We start from the raw sequence: 16,026 nt of genomic DNA, 5'->3' as shown, positions 1-16,026 counted from the left end.
ACTGTGATTCCTCTTGTGAAGAAGCATAAAGCTAACCCCACAGTTACAGAAAACTACAGACCTAGGGCCCGATGTAGGTGGCCCTAATACCAGTCGGTAAGAGTGAAATTCAGTAAATTTCACCATTGCTGACCGGTATTTAGGCATTCGTGATGTAGGGAAGAATTCGGTATTAAGGAATTGGTAAATACCGATTCCTTAATACCGTTTCCTAATTGGCCTTGCATTTAAGGAATCGGTAATACCGATTCCTTAAATGCAATGTAGGTAGCACTAAAAACAGTGCACCTCAGCCTTACGGAATCGCTATTTACCACCAACTCCAAGTTGGTGGTAAATAGCGATTTCCATACAAAAAGCACTTGTTTGCTTTTTTGTATGTGCCATGTGGCACACATCCATGCCCTTAGGGCATGTATGTGCGCCACATGTGCACACATGCACATTTCAGGGGTGCAACAGGGTGTCCTTTGGACACCCTGGCACCCTTGAAATACCTCCCGCTATTACCGAATCGATAATACCGATTCGGTAATACCAAATTTCTTCACATTCATTCCAATGGGCCTCCAAGCCCATAGGAATAAATGGGTAGGTATTCCTAATTACCGAATCGGTATTACCGATTCGGTAATAAGGAATATTAACGAGTCAGTATTTTTTACTGAATTTTTACTAACATATGAAATACTGATTTCTTAACACCGAATCGGTAAAATTCGGTATTAAGAAATCGGTATTTCATTATTACCTACATTGGGCCCCAAGCTCTCTCCTTCCTCACCTTATTTGGAAAATCAGCAGATTATAGTTCCTATATTGGGCAGTTTACTTCTAGCTCATGGGACAGAGGCTGTATTGGTATCTTCTCTCAATAACATAAGTCTTCTCCTGGGAAGCCGTAGTGGGCATTCTTGGTGTTATTGGACCTTTTAGTTGTTTTGAAACAATTTCCAATGTCCTTTTTTAGGTGGTGCATCCAGGTCTTTTGACCTTCCACAAGGGAAAGAAGTGAGTTTTTAACTTATCCACTGCCCTTTTTTGGCTCTAATGATTAGGTCTTTGACACGACCTTTTATAGCTATGCAATGCTCGGCTTATAATAAAAGTTTCCAATCAAAGAACTATAAAGAAGCAGTGTAAAGACTGCTTAAGAGCTATTGCTGCCTGGATTGATGTGAATTATCATTTCCCTTACTCAAACAAAAGCGAAAATATGATCTTTGATAATATTCTTTCAATTGGTCTGACGTATGTTGGTCATCTGGACTCAGTACCTCTCCTGGTGCTAGGAATTTGGAGGTTGTCTTTAACACAGGATTGATCTTTTAAATTCATGATAACAAACTGACATTCTATTTTCTTTTCCTAATACCTTTCATGAAACTTCTCCTTTTCTTTCTTCATTTTCAAAGAAATTAGTTGTCCAGTTTACTATCATGGCTAGACTGGATTACTGTAAATCTGTGTATTGAGGATTCCTTAATACTGAATATAAAGCACGCAGATCATATAGAATAGAGCTGCTCATTTGGTCTTCTGTATTAGTAAGAAAGCTGCCATTAGGTCATATTTAAGGTATCATCCTGGGATTTGATTTAGGAAGAGGATAATCTTCAAAGTATTGTATACAGTGCATTGTAATCTTTTGGTAAAGGCCAGTTCTTTATCTGGACTCTCTTTAAGGGGTAGAAGGTCCCGATTAGGCATAACCAATCCTCCTCCCCCTTCTCAATACCTCAGAGAGCCAGTTGATGGGCATTCGTTCTTTGTGCTGGTGGACAAGTCTTGAATTAAGGCTTTGTATGACCTAAGAAGTACTGAAAATCATCACCCATGGCTTTACAGGAAATTGAAATTTTGTGTTTTTTACTGATTAAGCTCTGTTGCAGTCCCAGGGCTTCTGTACAGTGTATTGTAGAAATTAAGTAATACTAATACCTGCCAAACTGACAAAGTGTTCAAAAGCATTTTTGCTATTTACGCATTTAAATAAATTGCTGTTTAATCTATTCATTATGCATCACTAGTGCCATGAGTTCCTGATTAATTGATGTCTGAATAACTGGCTTTGGTACTAAATAGTAGTATAATACTTCTGTTAGTGGGGATAATGTAACCCCTGTTTGTTTTCATTTACTGAGTGGGGATAAATGGGGTTAATGATGGGGTCCAAGGTGGGTTTTTAAAGTATTTTGAATCTTTATCAAACAATCCTTTATGCTTTGTTTGCAATTGGGATATAATCTTCTTGTGTGACATTTAGTTGGCAATAGTCTGCAACCACAAATTGTCTACAGTAAGAATTTTAGGTACATCAGCAACCACTGTAAGGAAACGTCTTTATTTAACTAAGTCTATTTAGTGTGGTTAACGGAAAGATGTGAATGCTAACTTTTAATGAAGTTTATAAATACACACTTCTAAAATTCAACCTATATTTTTTTTCTAGAATATGTTCTTGGCTATTATAAATGATACCTACTCTGAAGTGAAAGAAGAGCTTTCTACCCAGGATAATGAGCTGCAATTTTCAGACATATTAAAACAGGTAAGCCACAATGTTTTATTTGTTGTATTGTGATAATTACAATCTTCATATCCTAATATGCCACAAGTACATGTCCATTAATCCATATGCATTCCTACAACCCTTATGAACAATTCATATATTACCCTAAAGATATTCTGTAACTTAGCAACACCATTATGTGTGGGGAAAATATATCTATAAGTATATATATATATATTGCGTAGTATATATATATATATATATATATATATATATATATACACACTTACACACACACATATATACATATATATATATATATATATATATATATATATATATATATATATATATATATATATATATATATATATATATATATATATATATATATATATATATATATATATATATTCACTGAAAAAAACATAGGTTATAGACCATATATAGTTAGGGATAAGCATTTACAAAACCATATTTTACTCACACAAAACCATTGAAATTTCATATATAGTTAGTTGCACTAACTATATATCGCGCACCCGCAATCCACTGCTGATGGTGTCACATATTACATCATTCATGACATGGTCAGTGACATCACTGATGACATCACTGATGACATCTCAAATGACATGATTAAAAAGAAGAGTAAGTATAAGGGAAGTAAACAGAGAGTAATGTTAAAAGAAAGACAGCTATAGGGAGTAAACCAGAGATACTGTTTAATAGATCTATTTACCGAAGAAAAGATGGAAGAGGGTATAATTGCGAAAAACAAAATGGATAAGGAAGTGAAAGAAAAAAAAGAGAGTAGAACAATAACAAAGAAGAGTTTCTTGGAGAATGTGAGTGAATGTTCAAAATAAGATTAAAACATGTGGAATAACAGAGAGAAAAAATAGAAAACAGAAAAGAAAAAATAACAGAAAAAGATTAATTGAAACAGCAAAGAAATGTAAATAACCTAGAGCCATATCATCAACATAGGCAATAAAAGTTTTGCATTTTTTATCAGCAGAAATATGTCGCCAAAGCATTCTAATTAGCTTGATACATATGACCCCAAGTGAGGCCTGTCTTGCAACATGGTGCATCTTTTTCATCACTGCTGCATCGGTTTCATGTGGCACGGGTTTAAAACAGCATGACACATTTGCCTAGATGCATCAATTTGTAATTTTGACGCCTCATAACATATCTTTTGCACCGCCACTGCGTCACAAAACTGACGCACAGTAGCGCAAAAGAGGCATACATATATCATAAATCTGTCCCTAACATTTTAAATAATTAATTCAGGATGACGATAAGGTGTGGTCTCTCCAGAGGTTTGTTTAAGGTGAGGCCTACTCAGGGTTGCAGATCAATTTTACACTTGTTGAAGAATGCAGAGGAGATAATACATGTGAAGGCCTACCAATGAAGTAAGTCATGTCCACTTATTACATCATTCATGACATGGTCAGTGACATCATCAGCAGTGGATTGCGGGTAGAAAGAGTAGAAAACATTTACCTTATAATTCTTGTTAACTTTTTAAAATATTTTTTCATACTTTCAATCTGTAAAAGAGAGAACAAACATTTCCAAAAATATTAAAACATGTATTTAAAAATTAGAAAAGAGAAGGGAAAAGGTTCAAAAACAAACAGTTTTTCAACAACTTTGACATTTACAGAAGCCTCTGCTTCTCTACGTCCCCTACACAATCCTAAAGATATATATTTTAAACAAACAGTATCTTCATGCTGATGAAGTGAGGCCTATTTTGGAACATGGTGCTTCTTTTGCACTGCTGATGTCTCACAATAGTGATGCAATAGCAGCGCAAAAGAGGTGTAAAGCCATCATAAAATTGTGTCTAACATTGTAAATGATTGTTTCAGGATGCAAATAAGATGTAGGATTTATCAAAAGAGAAACAGACACTTGTAACACCTTAGGCCATTGGTAACAAAAATTTTTAGAGTAACCTCAAAAACCCTATGCCATTCTGGTTGTTGCGGTATATTTGGTTCATCCGCCCCGCATATGGGTTGTTGGCCGTTATCATTGGTTACTCCAAATTTGTGGTGTTGCCAGCCTCAACCCGAGGCACCTCTGGCTTTTAGTGCAGTGTCCAGAGAAAAGGGAGAAGTGTGTAGAAATTAGAATCTCAAAAAAAGGAAAAATGGTTTAAAAACTGAAAAATCACCCTGGATCATTTTAATTATTGGTGTGATTTTCAGATTAATTAAAAATAAATCGGTACCACCCAATTGATCGAGTTACCAGATCGTGGTAGTTAAGTACAGTTATCACACAAACGTCGACATGTTTCTGCTCCGTCGGCCCACAGGGGTCTATAGAGCATTCGTCTTGTGCTGACTCTGCCCCCGGAAGTCGACTTCCGGGGGCAGAGTCAGCACAAGACGAGGTTGCAACCTAACGCGGCTCTGAGCCCAGAGGGTTCCCCCGACGCAAGCGAGCACTCCTCAGTTACAAGAAACTGGAGGAGTCGATATCCCTGGAAATATATACAGGTTCTTATCTAAATACAACACAAATGGTGTGAGTAATACGTACCTTGTTTGTTTAATTGTTAGTCCTGACGAATGCTCTATAGACCCTTGTGGGCCGACGGAGCAGAAACATGTCGACGTTTGTGTGATAACTGTACTTAACTACCACGATCTGGTAACTCGATCAATTGGGTGGTACCGATTTATTTTTAATTAATCTGAAAATCACACCAATAATTAAAATGATCCAGGGTGATTTTTCAGTTTTTAAACCTTTTTTCCTTTTTTTGAGATTCTAATTTCTACACACTTCTCCCTTTTCTCTGGACACTGCACTAAAAGCCAGAGGTGCCTCGGGTTGAGGCTGGCAACACCACAAATTTGGAGTAACCAATGATAACGGCCAACAACCCATATGCGGGGCGGATGAACCAAATATACCGCAACAACCAGAATGGCATAGGGTTTTTGAGGTTACTCTAAAAAAATTTGTTACCAATGGCCTAAGGTGTTACAAGTGTCTGTTTCTCTTTTGATAAATCCTACTTACCCTGGGGACTGAAACAGACATTCAAATCCCTAATCCCCCCTATTGATTAATTAGTTGCAAATAAGATGTGTCCTTTCAAGAGGTTTCTTTGAGGTGAGGCCTATTCAGTTTTTTAAAAAAAAACAGTACCCAGAAGTGCAGCACTGTAAGCATTAACTTTGACACTTACAGAAGACTCAGTTTCTCCATATCTACCTCACATTTCTAAATGTATATCATAAGTACAAAAAGCAGAACATTAATTATACATGTTAAATGGTTTATTTTTGCTGTTCTCAGAATGTATCAAATTTCACTTAAATCAGTGACTTGAAGGTATTCATCATGTAACAGCGGGGAAAAAAAACACAATCAAAATGATTGTGTTTAAAAAACCCATACAACCTAAGAAATCTGAATTCAAAACTCCTTAAAATTAACTTACTTTCCATAACGTCGAAGGATGTCCTATGAACAGCGTCCACTCTGTTGTACTATAAATATTTTCAGCCCGCCACGTTCTGAAAGAAAACCTCCATCGTTTTGAAAAATATGTTACATACAATAAAACACTTCTCACATTCTACCACATGTTTCCACTTGGCCAAATCATGTTGCAGCGATTCACAACTCTTGTAATTCTTCCAATCAAATCCCGTCATTTTCTATTTTCGCAACTTTCAAAAAGAAAACATTTAAGATTACTTTCATAATCCTGGACTACTAATATCTTACCCTTCTTTCTCACTCATGTTCTCCTTTTCCTATGACACTGATACTGCTTACTATGAAGCAGACTTACTTGCATCAGGTTTATATAGTTGGATTTTTAAATTGACATTATAATTAAAAGTTTGGGACCAATAATCTAGACAGCATTGCAGACTTACATTCCCTCTACTTGATGAACCTTTTGCAATTCCTCCGAGGAAATCCTGAGATTCTTTCCTTAAAATTTTGGTTTTAAAAACACCAGGTAAGAATTTTTAAGGTCAAACGGCAATTTTTTTTTGAAAGTTACAACAGAATCGTTGCAGAATGACCAGCTGTTTCGAGACTTTAAATAAGCTGTGGAATGTCCTGATGTTGTTGAAGGACCATCGTGATAGATAATTGCTACAGTTACAAAAGTCCTTCCTGATATTGACAGCTGAGAAGCAACAATTTTTTTTATTAAAGTTGACAATTTTGATCCATCAGGCCTACATCGTTGGATCATTAAAATGACATACTGGCCATATCTTCGTATAAATAATGTTGACATCATTTCAGATTTACATTGGCTACACTCCATGTTGTGATCCGCTGCATTTACTAGCTTATTAAAGGAGACTGATTTACTGTCTGGCAAAGTTAAATATATAAATCTTTCTGAGTCTACACTAGTAGTACTTGATACCATACAGTTCTTGCAGTCATGCTGCCATTGATAAGAAAGCCCAAACAGGTGATCTACATCTACACCCTCATCTTGCAATACATCAAGCATATACATTAAAAACTCCTGACAATCCTGCTGATTATTTTCAGAGAAGTCTGTTTGACCTGAACATTCATCTAACAGATAACGAACTTCAGACACACTTTCTACTTTTGTTCGATCAGTGCTACATTTCTCTAACACAGAATTCAACAAGCAGCATAAACTTTGTTCCGAATTGAACACAATCTGTTCTTTTAAAGTCTCTAGTGAAAAGAGAACATTAACCACTACATTTGCATAGCAGTTGACACCAGAACTGTTTTCAAATTGAAAACCGACAACATCTTCAACAGAATCCACTTTCTTTCTGCTTACAATTTTCGGTTCATCGACTTTTGGGCTTTTTGCTACAACCTCCCTACTATTACTGATATTTCTTCGTTTCTGGCCTACCACACGTTTCTCAAACAAAGGATATTGAGGCAAATGTGGCGCATACTCTTTTCTTAACCTGTTGTATTCCTTAACACAATCTAGATCCGCACAAATGTTTGTGACATCACAGTCAATCAAGTACAATCCCGATAAAGTTGTAACTCGTGACAATGCCACATATGCCATACCCTCCTTGAACACAGAACTGCCAATATTCACCAATGCACTATCTACACTTAAACCTTGCGATTTATGGATTGCCACCGCATATGCCAAGCAAACAGGAAACTGTTTACGGCGAACATATAAGTCTTTAACAAGCAAAAACCTAGCAGAACAACGACCAATTAGCTGTACTTCCTCAATACCATCAAATTTAATTTTTAAAAATTCAATTCCATCTCTACTTCTGTATTTCTCAAAATCAACAACATTACCCATTGATCCATTTACCAGACCTCTTTCAACATGTAAATTCCTTCTCAAAATGATTCGGCAATTTAAACACACATTCAAAGTCTTTTCAAAACCCGCTGTTTTAGATATAGTCTTCTCTAATGAATCCAATTTTGATTTCAAATTCTCAGACAAAATAATTGTTGATCCCATATGCTCTATTCTGTCAATAGCTTCAAGTTTCACAATCTCTTGCTTTTCTAAATTCAACATTTTGTTGTTGAAGATGGCACATTCTGCAAGAGTTGGCATCAAACATATTCCGGATTTCTTCTCAGTAATTTTCTGAAAAATATTCTCAGGCACAATGTCTTGTTCGGGATATAAATTTGACAGTAATCGTGCATTTAAAGCTTCTTTTCCATGCTCGGTCACTTTTCCAATTCTAATATCTTGTAGAATATTCTTGTAATCTTCATCCTTCGCCTGACGCATATTTTCATGCAGTTCAGCATAATTGAAATTTAACCATATATTGACGTTGCCAATGCTCCCTAGGCACTTCCTGGTATCTTCATGCGTGAGTATTTTGAACACAGGTTGTCCTTTTACTGGTGTCAGCTGCAGAAGATCTCCGAAAACAATGATGTGTTTGCCACCAAATAACACATCATACTCAGTTTTAAGAACTTCTTGCATTCTCAAATGCACAAAGGCGAGCATGACATTGGAAACCATGCTTACTTCGTCAAAGATAAGAAGTTTCATTTTCCTCAAGACTCTTGAAACTTCACAACAAGCATCCCCAGATAACTTGTGGTATTGTAATTTGTTGTCATGCTCCACCGGCAGCATCAGTAGACGATGCAAAGTAATCCCTTTAATGTTATGAGCTGCCAGTCCAGTTGGAGCGGTCACAACACAAGACAGCGATGACTCAGTCCTTTCCTGCAAATAACATGAAATTGCTTTAATGAGGAAACTTTTTCCAGTTCCCGCTTCTCCACTCACGTACAGTCAGACAGGCTTCAACGATGTACATGAGCACTCTTTCTTCTCATGACTTAATCCATGCTCAATTTGCTTGGTAACTTCATCATATATTTTCCTCTGCTCAACGTTGAGTTGTTTTTCCAAGTCTTCTAAGTTAACTGCATCCTCCTGAGCATGTGCCATGGCTCTTTCCACTTCATTCATAGCAGTGGCAGCTTCATTTTCGATAATAGGTCCTCCTAGTGGGTCCTGACTCAATGAAACAGAACTCTGACTGTCCTGAGAACTGTCTCTGGCAATCTCGGCTGCAATCGTTGCTTCCTGCTCAATTTCCAAAGTCAACATTTCTTGATATTTGGGAAAAGCAGGACATTCTATGGTCTCCTTAGCAGCAGTGAAAGAGTCTTCGTAACAGAGGAAATCTCCAAGCAGTTCCTCTTCTGCACGCCAAGGCTTGAAAAGTTGCAAAAGTGCTAAATAGAAAAATTCCTTTTTTTCTGGAGATTCGCCACTCAATTTTCGATGGTTTACTAATTGGCATTTTCTTTGCTTGACCAGACATCTCTCACTTCCAATTACAGCATACACTCCTTTCTCAATATCTTCTTTGATGTTCCTCTTGAATATATAATTTTGTAGAACCTCATATAGACAAACATTCTCAAGGGGACTGCTTCGATTTGGATAATATGTATCCAACATGTTGGTCTTCAAAATGTCGGTACTGTTTGGTTCCTTTTCTGCCAAATACTCAATTTCCCGGACAGGTTTTAGAACTCGATTTCGCGTTGCAGCAAGACCAAGACTCGCCCAAACGATACTCCTGGATTTGGCATAGAGCCTTGCTGCGGACAACCGGTCAGAACATTCGTAAGCTCCGATTTCTCGATGCGACAACATCTTCAGACTGAAACTGTACAACTTCTTGCTGAGGCTCTTTTCATGGGAAATGTCCTCCCACATATCCTTCAATTCTGTCTTTTCTTTTTTGGTGATGTAAGATGTCACATACCGAGCCACAGCCATACAGTTGTCAGCCACAAACTGTATATCCATGTTAGCATTCCACATGGACAAAATCACTGGGTTGTAGTCGTTGATGTACTTGGACTCTTCGTTCCTTTTCAAATTGTATGTATTTTTGGGTGATTTCCTTGTCACATTATGTCGCAGCGAAGACATCAAACTGTTCACTCTTCCTTTAGAAATCACCGGTCGTGGAAAGTTGAAACGACATTTGGTGTAGAACTTGTCCTTGTTTCTGAATTTACGACAACAGTACTTTCCACAACGATGGCTTTGGAAATGTAGAACTTGTTCTCTTAGGCTTTTCTTCTCCGTTGCGTTTGGAACAGCACACGTAGAATACTGTTCTATGAAATTCATCACTAAGTCATCCGGATCTGTTCCAAATTTAGGTGCATCCTTGATCCACAACAACATATGTATATGAGGAGCACCTCTTGCTTGGTACTCCTTTCTCCAGAAGAAATCCAACACCTCTCCAAGAGGTGGATTCTTCTTATTTGTGATGAAAGACATCATAGCTTCAAATCTATGATTGAAGTACCTGCATACATTCACTGGATCCAAAGAACACAGTTCTCCAGGTGTCTTGAATTCAATGTTTTCAATATTTCCATTTGCCTCTCGTAGAAATTCAAGTAAGTCTTCCCAGCCATACTCGGCACAGCTCAGAGTAAGGAACCATGTTGGAGTTCCTAAGTTCCTCAGCATACATTTTAAATCACCATGACGACGGTACCAGTACTCATTAGTACCACGCTGACACGCCATGAGATTAATTAGGTGAGAATCCAAAATACTGTCTTGGACATTTACTTTATGCATAAAGTCACTTGCCGAGATGTTTCGCATCTGTATACCACTTTTTAAGATGTGGTTCACTGCATATGACAGTCCAGACAGATCGCTTTCAAACAGGCGATGAAACAAATAGGGAATTCATTGACGAAACCTAGGATCTTCTGCATACAATCGTAAAGTCCGGTATTCAGACGCAGGAATTTGATGAGGTCACTCATCATATCTTCCTCCTCGACCTGTGGGAAATAGCTGTGGGAAACACTGAGCTTCCAAACTTTCCTCCCAAACACTAATGGGACTCCCTTTGGCTTGTTTCATTTGAAACAACTCAATTGCATTCCCCATGACTTCCTTGGAATGCAAAGGATGAACACTATAATGTTCATATATTTCTTCACTTTTAGAGGCCTCTACTTTCTCAATTTGGCCAGCACACAAATCGCTATCCTCTTCATCACTTTCTTCCTCTTCTGCAACATATACATTTATATAGTACTTATTATTTTTCTTCAAATACAATGTTGCCTTTTTGACTTTCCTAACATCCACTAAATCTTGCCATATTTTCTTATTCTTTGTCGGAACCCCATTAACCAAGATAACCAGAGGTTCCTCTTCAACTTTTTCTACTCCAATTGTATTAATGTTTTTGTTCAAATCTAGAGGCAAATAAACAACTCTTCCCTTTAATCCTCTCTGTAAATCTGCTGGAGGCAACTTCCCTGTCTTTGGCTCCATTCTTACAATAGCCTGAAAGGGATGGATACTTTGAATCAAAATAGATTCATAAGTATTTAAATCCTTCAATTCAGAAGGAACCTCAACCAATTCAAGATTATTATGAACCGCCCTAGCAGGCATCTGGTTTTGGTTTAATTTGTTACAACAATAAGTACACACACGTTGATCTGATCCCAAATCAAACAATTTTCTACCATCAAGTATGTGGCGAAATCCTTCCATTCACTATTATTTTCCCTTTCACTTTTTGCATATAAATCCACTAACTTAGTCTGATTCTTATAATAAGTGCGTCGACAACACACACAAGTGAAATTAGGCCTCTCACTTGATTTCATCTGAAACGTGGCAATTTCCTTCTGAAATGTATCTGTACTAGAAACCTGTACATTATCTTCAACATTACCTTCTACTTCTGGGTCAATTTGAACATTCTCATCTTTACTACCAAAGTAACAAAAGTCAATTTCTTCACAAATATTCTTGACATCTATTTCAGAACCATGCAAAAGAGCAGCACATAATTGTTTAAGCATAATTGCTGGACTCTTAGCATAATACAACATTCTCACTAAATTTCTCACTTTATTATGATGCACTGCTAGCATCCTGAAATGATGAAAAACACTCTGGCATACTCTCCTGGAAAGACAAGCCAGTGAATGACCACGCAAACCTGTCATTTGTCTCACTCTGCAAGGATCTAATTCTTGCAACAACTTCATTTTCTGCTTCAAACTTTTCCTATTAAATGTCCGTACAAAATCACAAAGCAAATTGATGGAAACCTGTCGCACACTACAAATAGAACTACACTTCCAAATGTACACAGGGCCCTTAGGACGTCTTCCTAAAACATCATTACCTAACACCTCGTCTGTCTCTGTTGTCACAAGTTTTTCTTTTTCAACTGGACAACCATCCTTCACTTCATAAGCTCGACCAAGGGTGTCAACTGCAAACACCAAATCATTATCCTGAAAATAACTCTCCTCATTAAAAAATGCCTCACAACTTGAACTATGCATCCATTGTCCAGAAAAAACTTCACAAAAATTACTACGATTTACTACTCTTTTCCACCTACTATTTGATTTGAAATCAGAAATTACCTCGCTTAGTTTCCTAATTCTATTGATTACCAAAATAAACAACTTCGCTTAATTTCAAAAGCATGATCAATAATTTTCTCTACATTTTTCTTCTTCTTATAAAATGTCACTTTCTGTTGGCCTTTCTTAATATTTTTTAATAAATTAACTATTATCCTGTTGCGGAACATTCGTTTTCGAATGTCCCTAAACTGTTGTTTCCTTCTACTATCATGCACAGAGTTATCTCTTGCTCTACCAGTAACATTTTTGATTGGGCTTTCCTTTCCATTTAAATTACTTTTCTTTTTCTGGACTGAAACATTTTTTGTAGAAATACTTTTTTTACTACAAATATTTCTTAAGAATGATTTCGTGCTCTTACCCGGAGCTTTCTTGGTGATTTCACAAATATTTTGGGAAGAGGACTGCTGCAATAATACATGATCTTGTTGTCTTTGACGTTTTCTAGCCTTTCTAATTCGATTCTTAGTTGGCATTTTTCAAATTTTGAAATGATCTGCAGTTGAATCTGTGGAAAAATATAATAAAAAATGTTATTAACCACTATTACCAAACAGTAAATGAATAACAATCATCAAAAACTTAACACCCTACTTATTATTTAACATAGCAAATCTTTTGCATCAGCACTGCGTCACAAAAATTACACACAGTGGTACAAAACAGGCATACAACAATCATAAATCTCTCCCTAACATTTTAAATGATTAATTCAGGTTGACGATAAGGTGTGGCCTATCTAAAGATTTGTTTAGGCCCAAATCTTTGGACTGGGGTGAATGTGTGTCATTGATCCACATTCGGTCCATCACCTGTTTTGTTTCTTTAAGGTGAGACCAACACATGGTTGCAGATGAGATTTTCACTTGTTGAAGAAAACAAAGGAGATAATACATGTGAAGGCCTACCAATGAAGTAAGTCATGTCCACGTCACTCTTGAACAAAGGGCAGACCTCTTTTGAATCTGTGGCCACACCTAAACTTCATCTGCACAATGTCATTCATAAACTTAGGAAACACTAGTGATGTAATTGAAAAATGTGGAGTTTCTTTTCCTTATTTCAGAATTACATCACCTGTGTTTCCTCATTGACTTAAAATGTCCTTAAGACACATGAAAGCGTTTTTTTAGATTGCCCTGGCACCATTTTTGGGACATTTTTAACATGACTATGTAACTCCCATAATCAAAATCTAAATTTGCCAAGCACAGGTGGCAGCGTATTTACAAGAAACTTGCCCCATGAAGAACGCTTTCCATTTAAAAAGGGAAAAATAACATCATAGACACTCAAATGCTTTATAAATATGACCCAAACAACCTATGAAGCTCTAGCAGTACATATCCAGAAATGTAATTGTTTTCAAAAAATCGTTTTTAAACACAGCAAATAAATCAATTGGATAACTACATTCAAGAGGAAATGACTAAAAATGTCCTTGAAACACATGAAAGCGTTTTTAGGAATGCCCTTGCACCATTTTTGGGACATTATTAACATGGCTATGTAACTCCCATAATCAAAATCTAAATTTGCCAAGCACAGGTGGGAGCGTATTTACAAGAAACTTGCCCCATGAAGAACGCTTTCCATTTAAAAAGGGAAAAATAACATCATAGACCCTCAAATGCCTTATAAATATGACCCAAAACAACCTATGAAGCTCTAGCAGTACATATCCAGAAATGTAATTGATTTCAAAAAATCGTTTTTAAACACAGCATATAAATCAATTGTATACCTGCATTCAAGAGGAAATGACTGAAAATGTCCTTGAGACACATGAAAGCGTTTTATTGAATGCCCTTGCACCATTTTTGGGACATTTTTAACATGACTATGTAACTCCCAAAATCAAAATCTAAATTTGCCTACCACAGGTAGGAGCGTATTTACAAGAAACTTGCCCCATGAGGAACGCTTTCCACTTAAAAAGGGAAAAATAACATCATAGACACTCAAATGCCTTATAAATATGACCCAAAACAACCTATGAAGCTCTAGCAGTACATATCCAGAAATGTAATAGATTTCAAAAAATCGTTTTTAAACACAGAATATAAATCAATTGTATACCTGCATTCAAGAGGAAATGACTGAAAATGTCCTTGAGACACATGAAAGCGTTTTATTGAATGCCCTTGCACCATTTTTGGGACATTATTAACATGGCTATGTAACTCCCAAAATCAAAATCTAAATTTGCCAACCACAGGTGGGAGCGTATTTACAAGAAACTTGCCCCATGAGGAACGCTTTCCATTTAAAAAGGGAAAAATAACATCATAGACACTCAAATGCCTTATAAATATGACCCAAAACAACCTATGAAGCTCTAGCAGTACATATCCAGAAATGTAATAGATTTCAAAAAATCGTTTTTAAACACAGCATATAAATCAATTGTATACCTGCATTCAAGAGGAAATGACTGAAAATGTCCTTGAGACACATGAAAGCGTTTTATTGAATGCCCTTGCACCATTTTGGGACATTATTAACATGGCTATGTAACTCCCATAATCAAAATCTAAATTTGCCAAGCACAGGTGGGAGCGTATTTACAACAAACTTGCCCCATGAAGAACGCTTTCCATTTAAAAAGGGAAAAATAACATCATAGACACTCAAATGCCTTATAAATATGACCCAAACAACCTATGAAGCTCTAGCAGTACATATCCAGAAATGTAATTGTTTTCAAAAATCGTTTTTAAAAACAACATATCTGTTTCAGCTTACATGAGAGACCATGGAATGGGCTCCATGTACAACAATAACTTGTGTTACTGCATGCCAGAATGCTACACCAAATATGCAATTACAATTTCTCCCAAAAAACAAAATCTATTTGTATATCACTTGAGACAAAGCCACATTTTAAAAACACAGCTTTCTTCATCATTTTCTCCTTAAATCATACTATTCTCTATCTAAATTAAATAAATCTTTTCTCACCTTAGCAAATACTTTTTGAGTTTCAAAACAGTCTCAGAAATACTCCAAATTGTCTTCAGCAGAACAAAGAAGAAGCACTCCAGAGGCTGCAGCTATTGAAAGCACACAAATACAGATATTCATTACACATATCTCTCATATTAGCCAATCATAACTCTTCCCTCACTTTTTTCAAATCAAAACCCTTCCCCCCTCTGCCCTCTCTGCCTTTTTTGCTTAGCAACCACCTCCTGAAAGACCTCTCATGTTTGCAAATTCACACAACAATGTTTCAATTGAACTCTGAACTCTCAGTGCACCTGCGTATCCAGTGCAATCTTTCATTAAATGTTTCTTCCTTGACCATTCAAATTACATCTTTCAAAGAACACATCCATGCACCCTAACTTTCTGTTTTCAGAAATGGAAATGCACCAATCACTGCTAATGAATCATTAGCACTGGAAATCCACAGTTTTTTTTCTTTACAAACTCCTACTGTTTCAACTGCCCTTTCATTACCACACTTCTTCTGACTGCAGCACAACCTTCTCCCACCATGTTTAATGTCTGGATTGTTGGACATAGTTACATCCACTGGGCTCAAAGGT

The 16,026-nt window shown here is 36.6% G+C and overlaps 1 protein-coding gene across 1 annotated transcript in view; it reads left to right on the top strand.

Moving 5' to 3' along the window:
- The window catches only part of LOC147711417 (polycystin-2-like protein 1), a 3,079,390-nt gene that overhangs the window by 1,870,559 nt on the left and 1,192,805 nt on the right, over positions 1-16,026 (top strand). The window contains 1 exon segment of the mRNA XM_086920165.1: positions 2,453-2,551. Within this exon segment, the coding sequence (XP_086776291.1) occupies positions 2,453-2,551 (99 nt within the window).

Source organism: Lissotriton vulgaris, chromosome 5, assembly GCF_964263255.1.
Source record: "Lissotriton vulgaris chromosome 5, aLisVul1.2, whole genome shotgun sequence".
NCBI classification, from domain to species: Eukaryota; Metazoa; Chordata; class Amphibia; order Caudata; family Salamandridae; genus Lissotriton; species Lissotriton vulgaris.
This window is presented reverse-complemented; position numbering and strand designations above follow the sequence as displayed.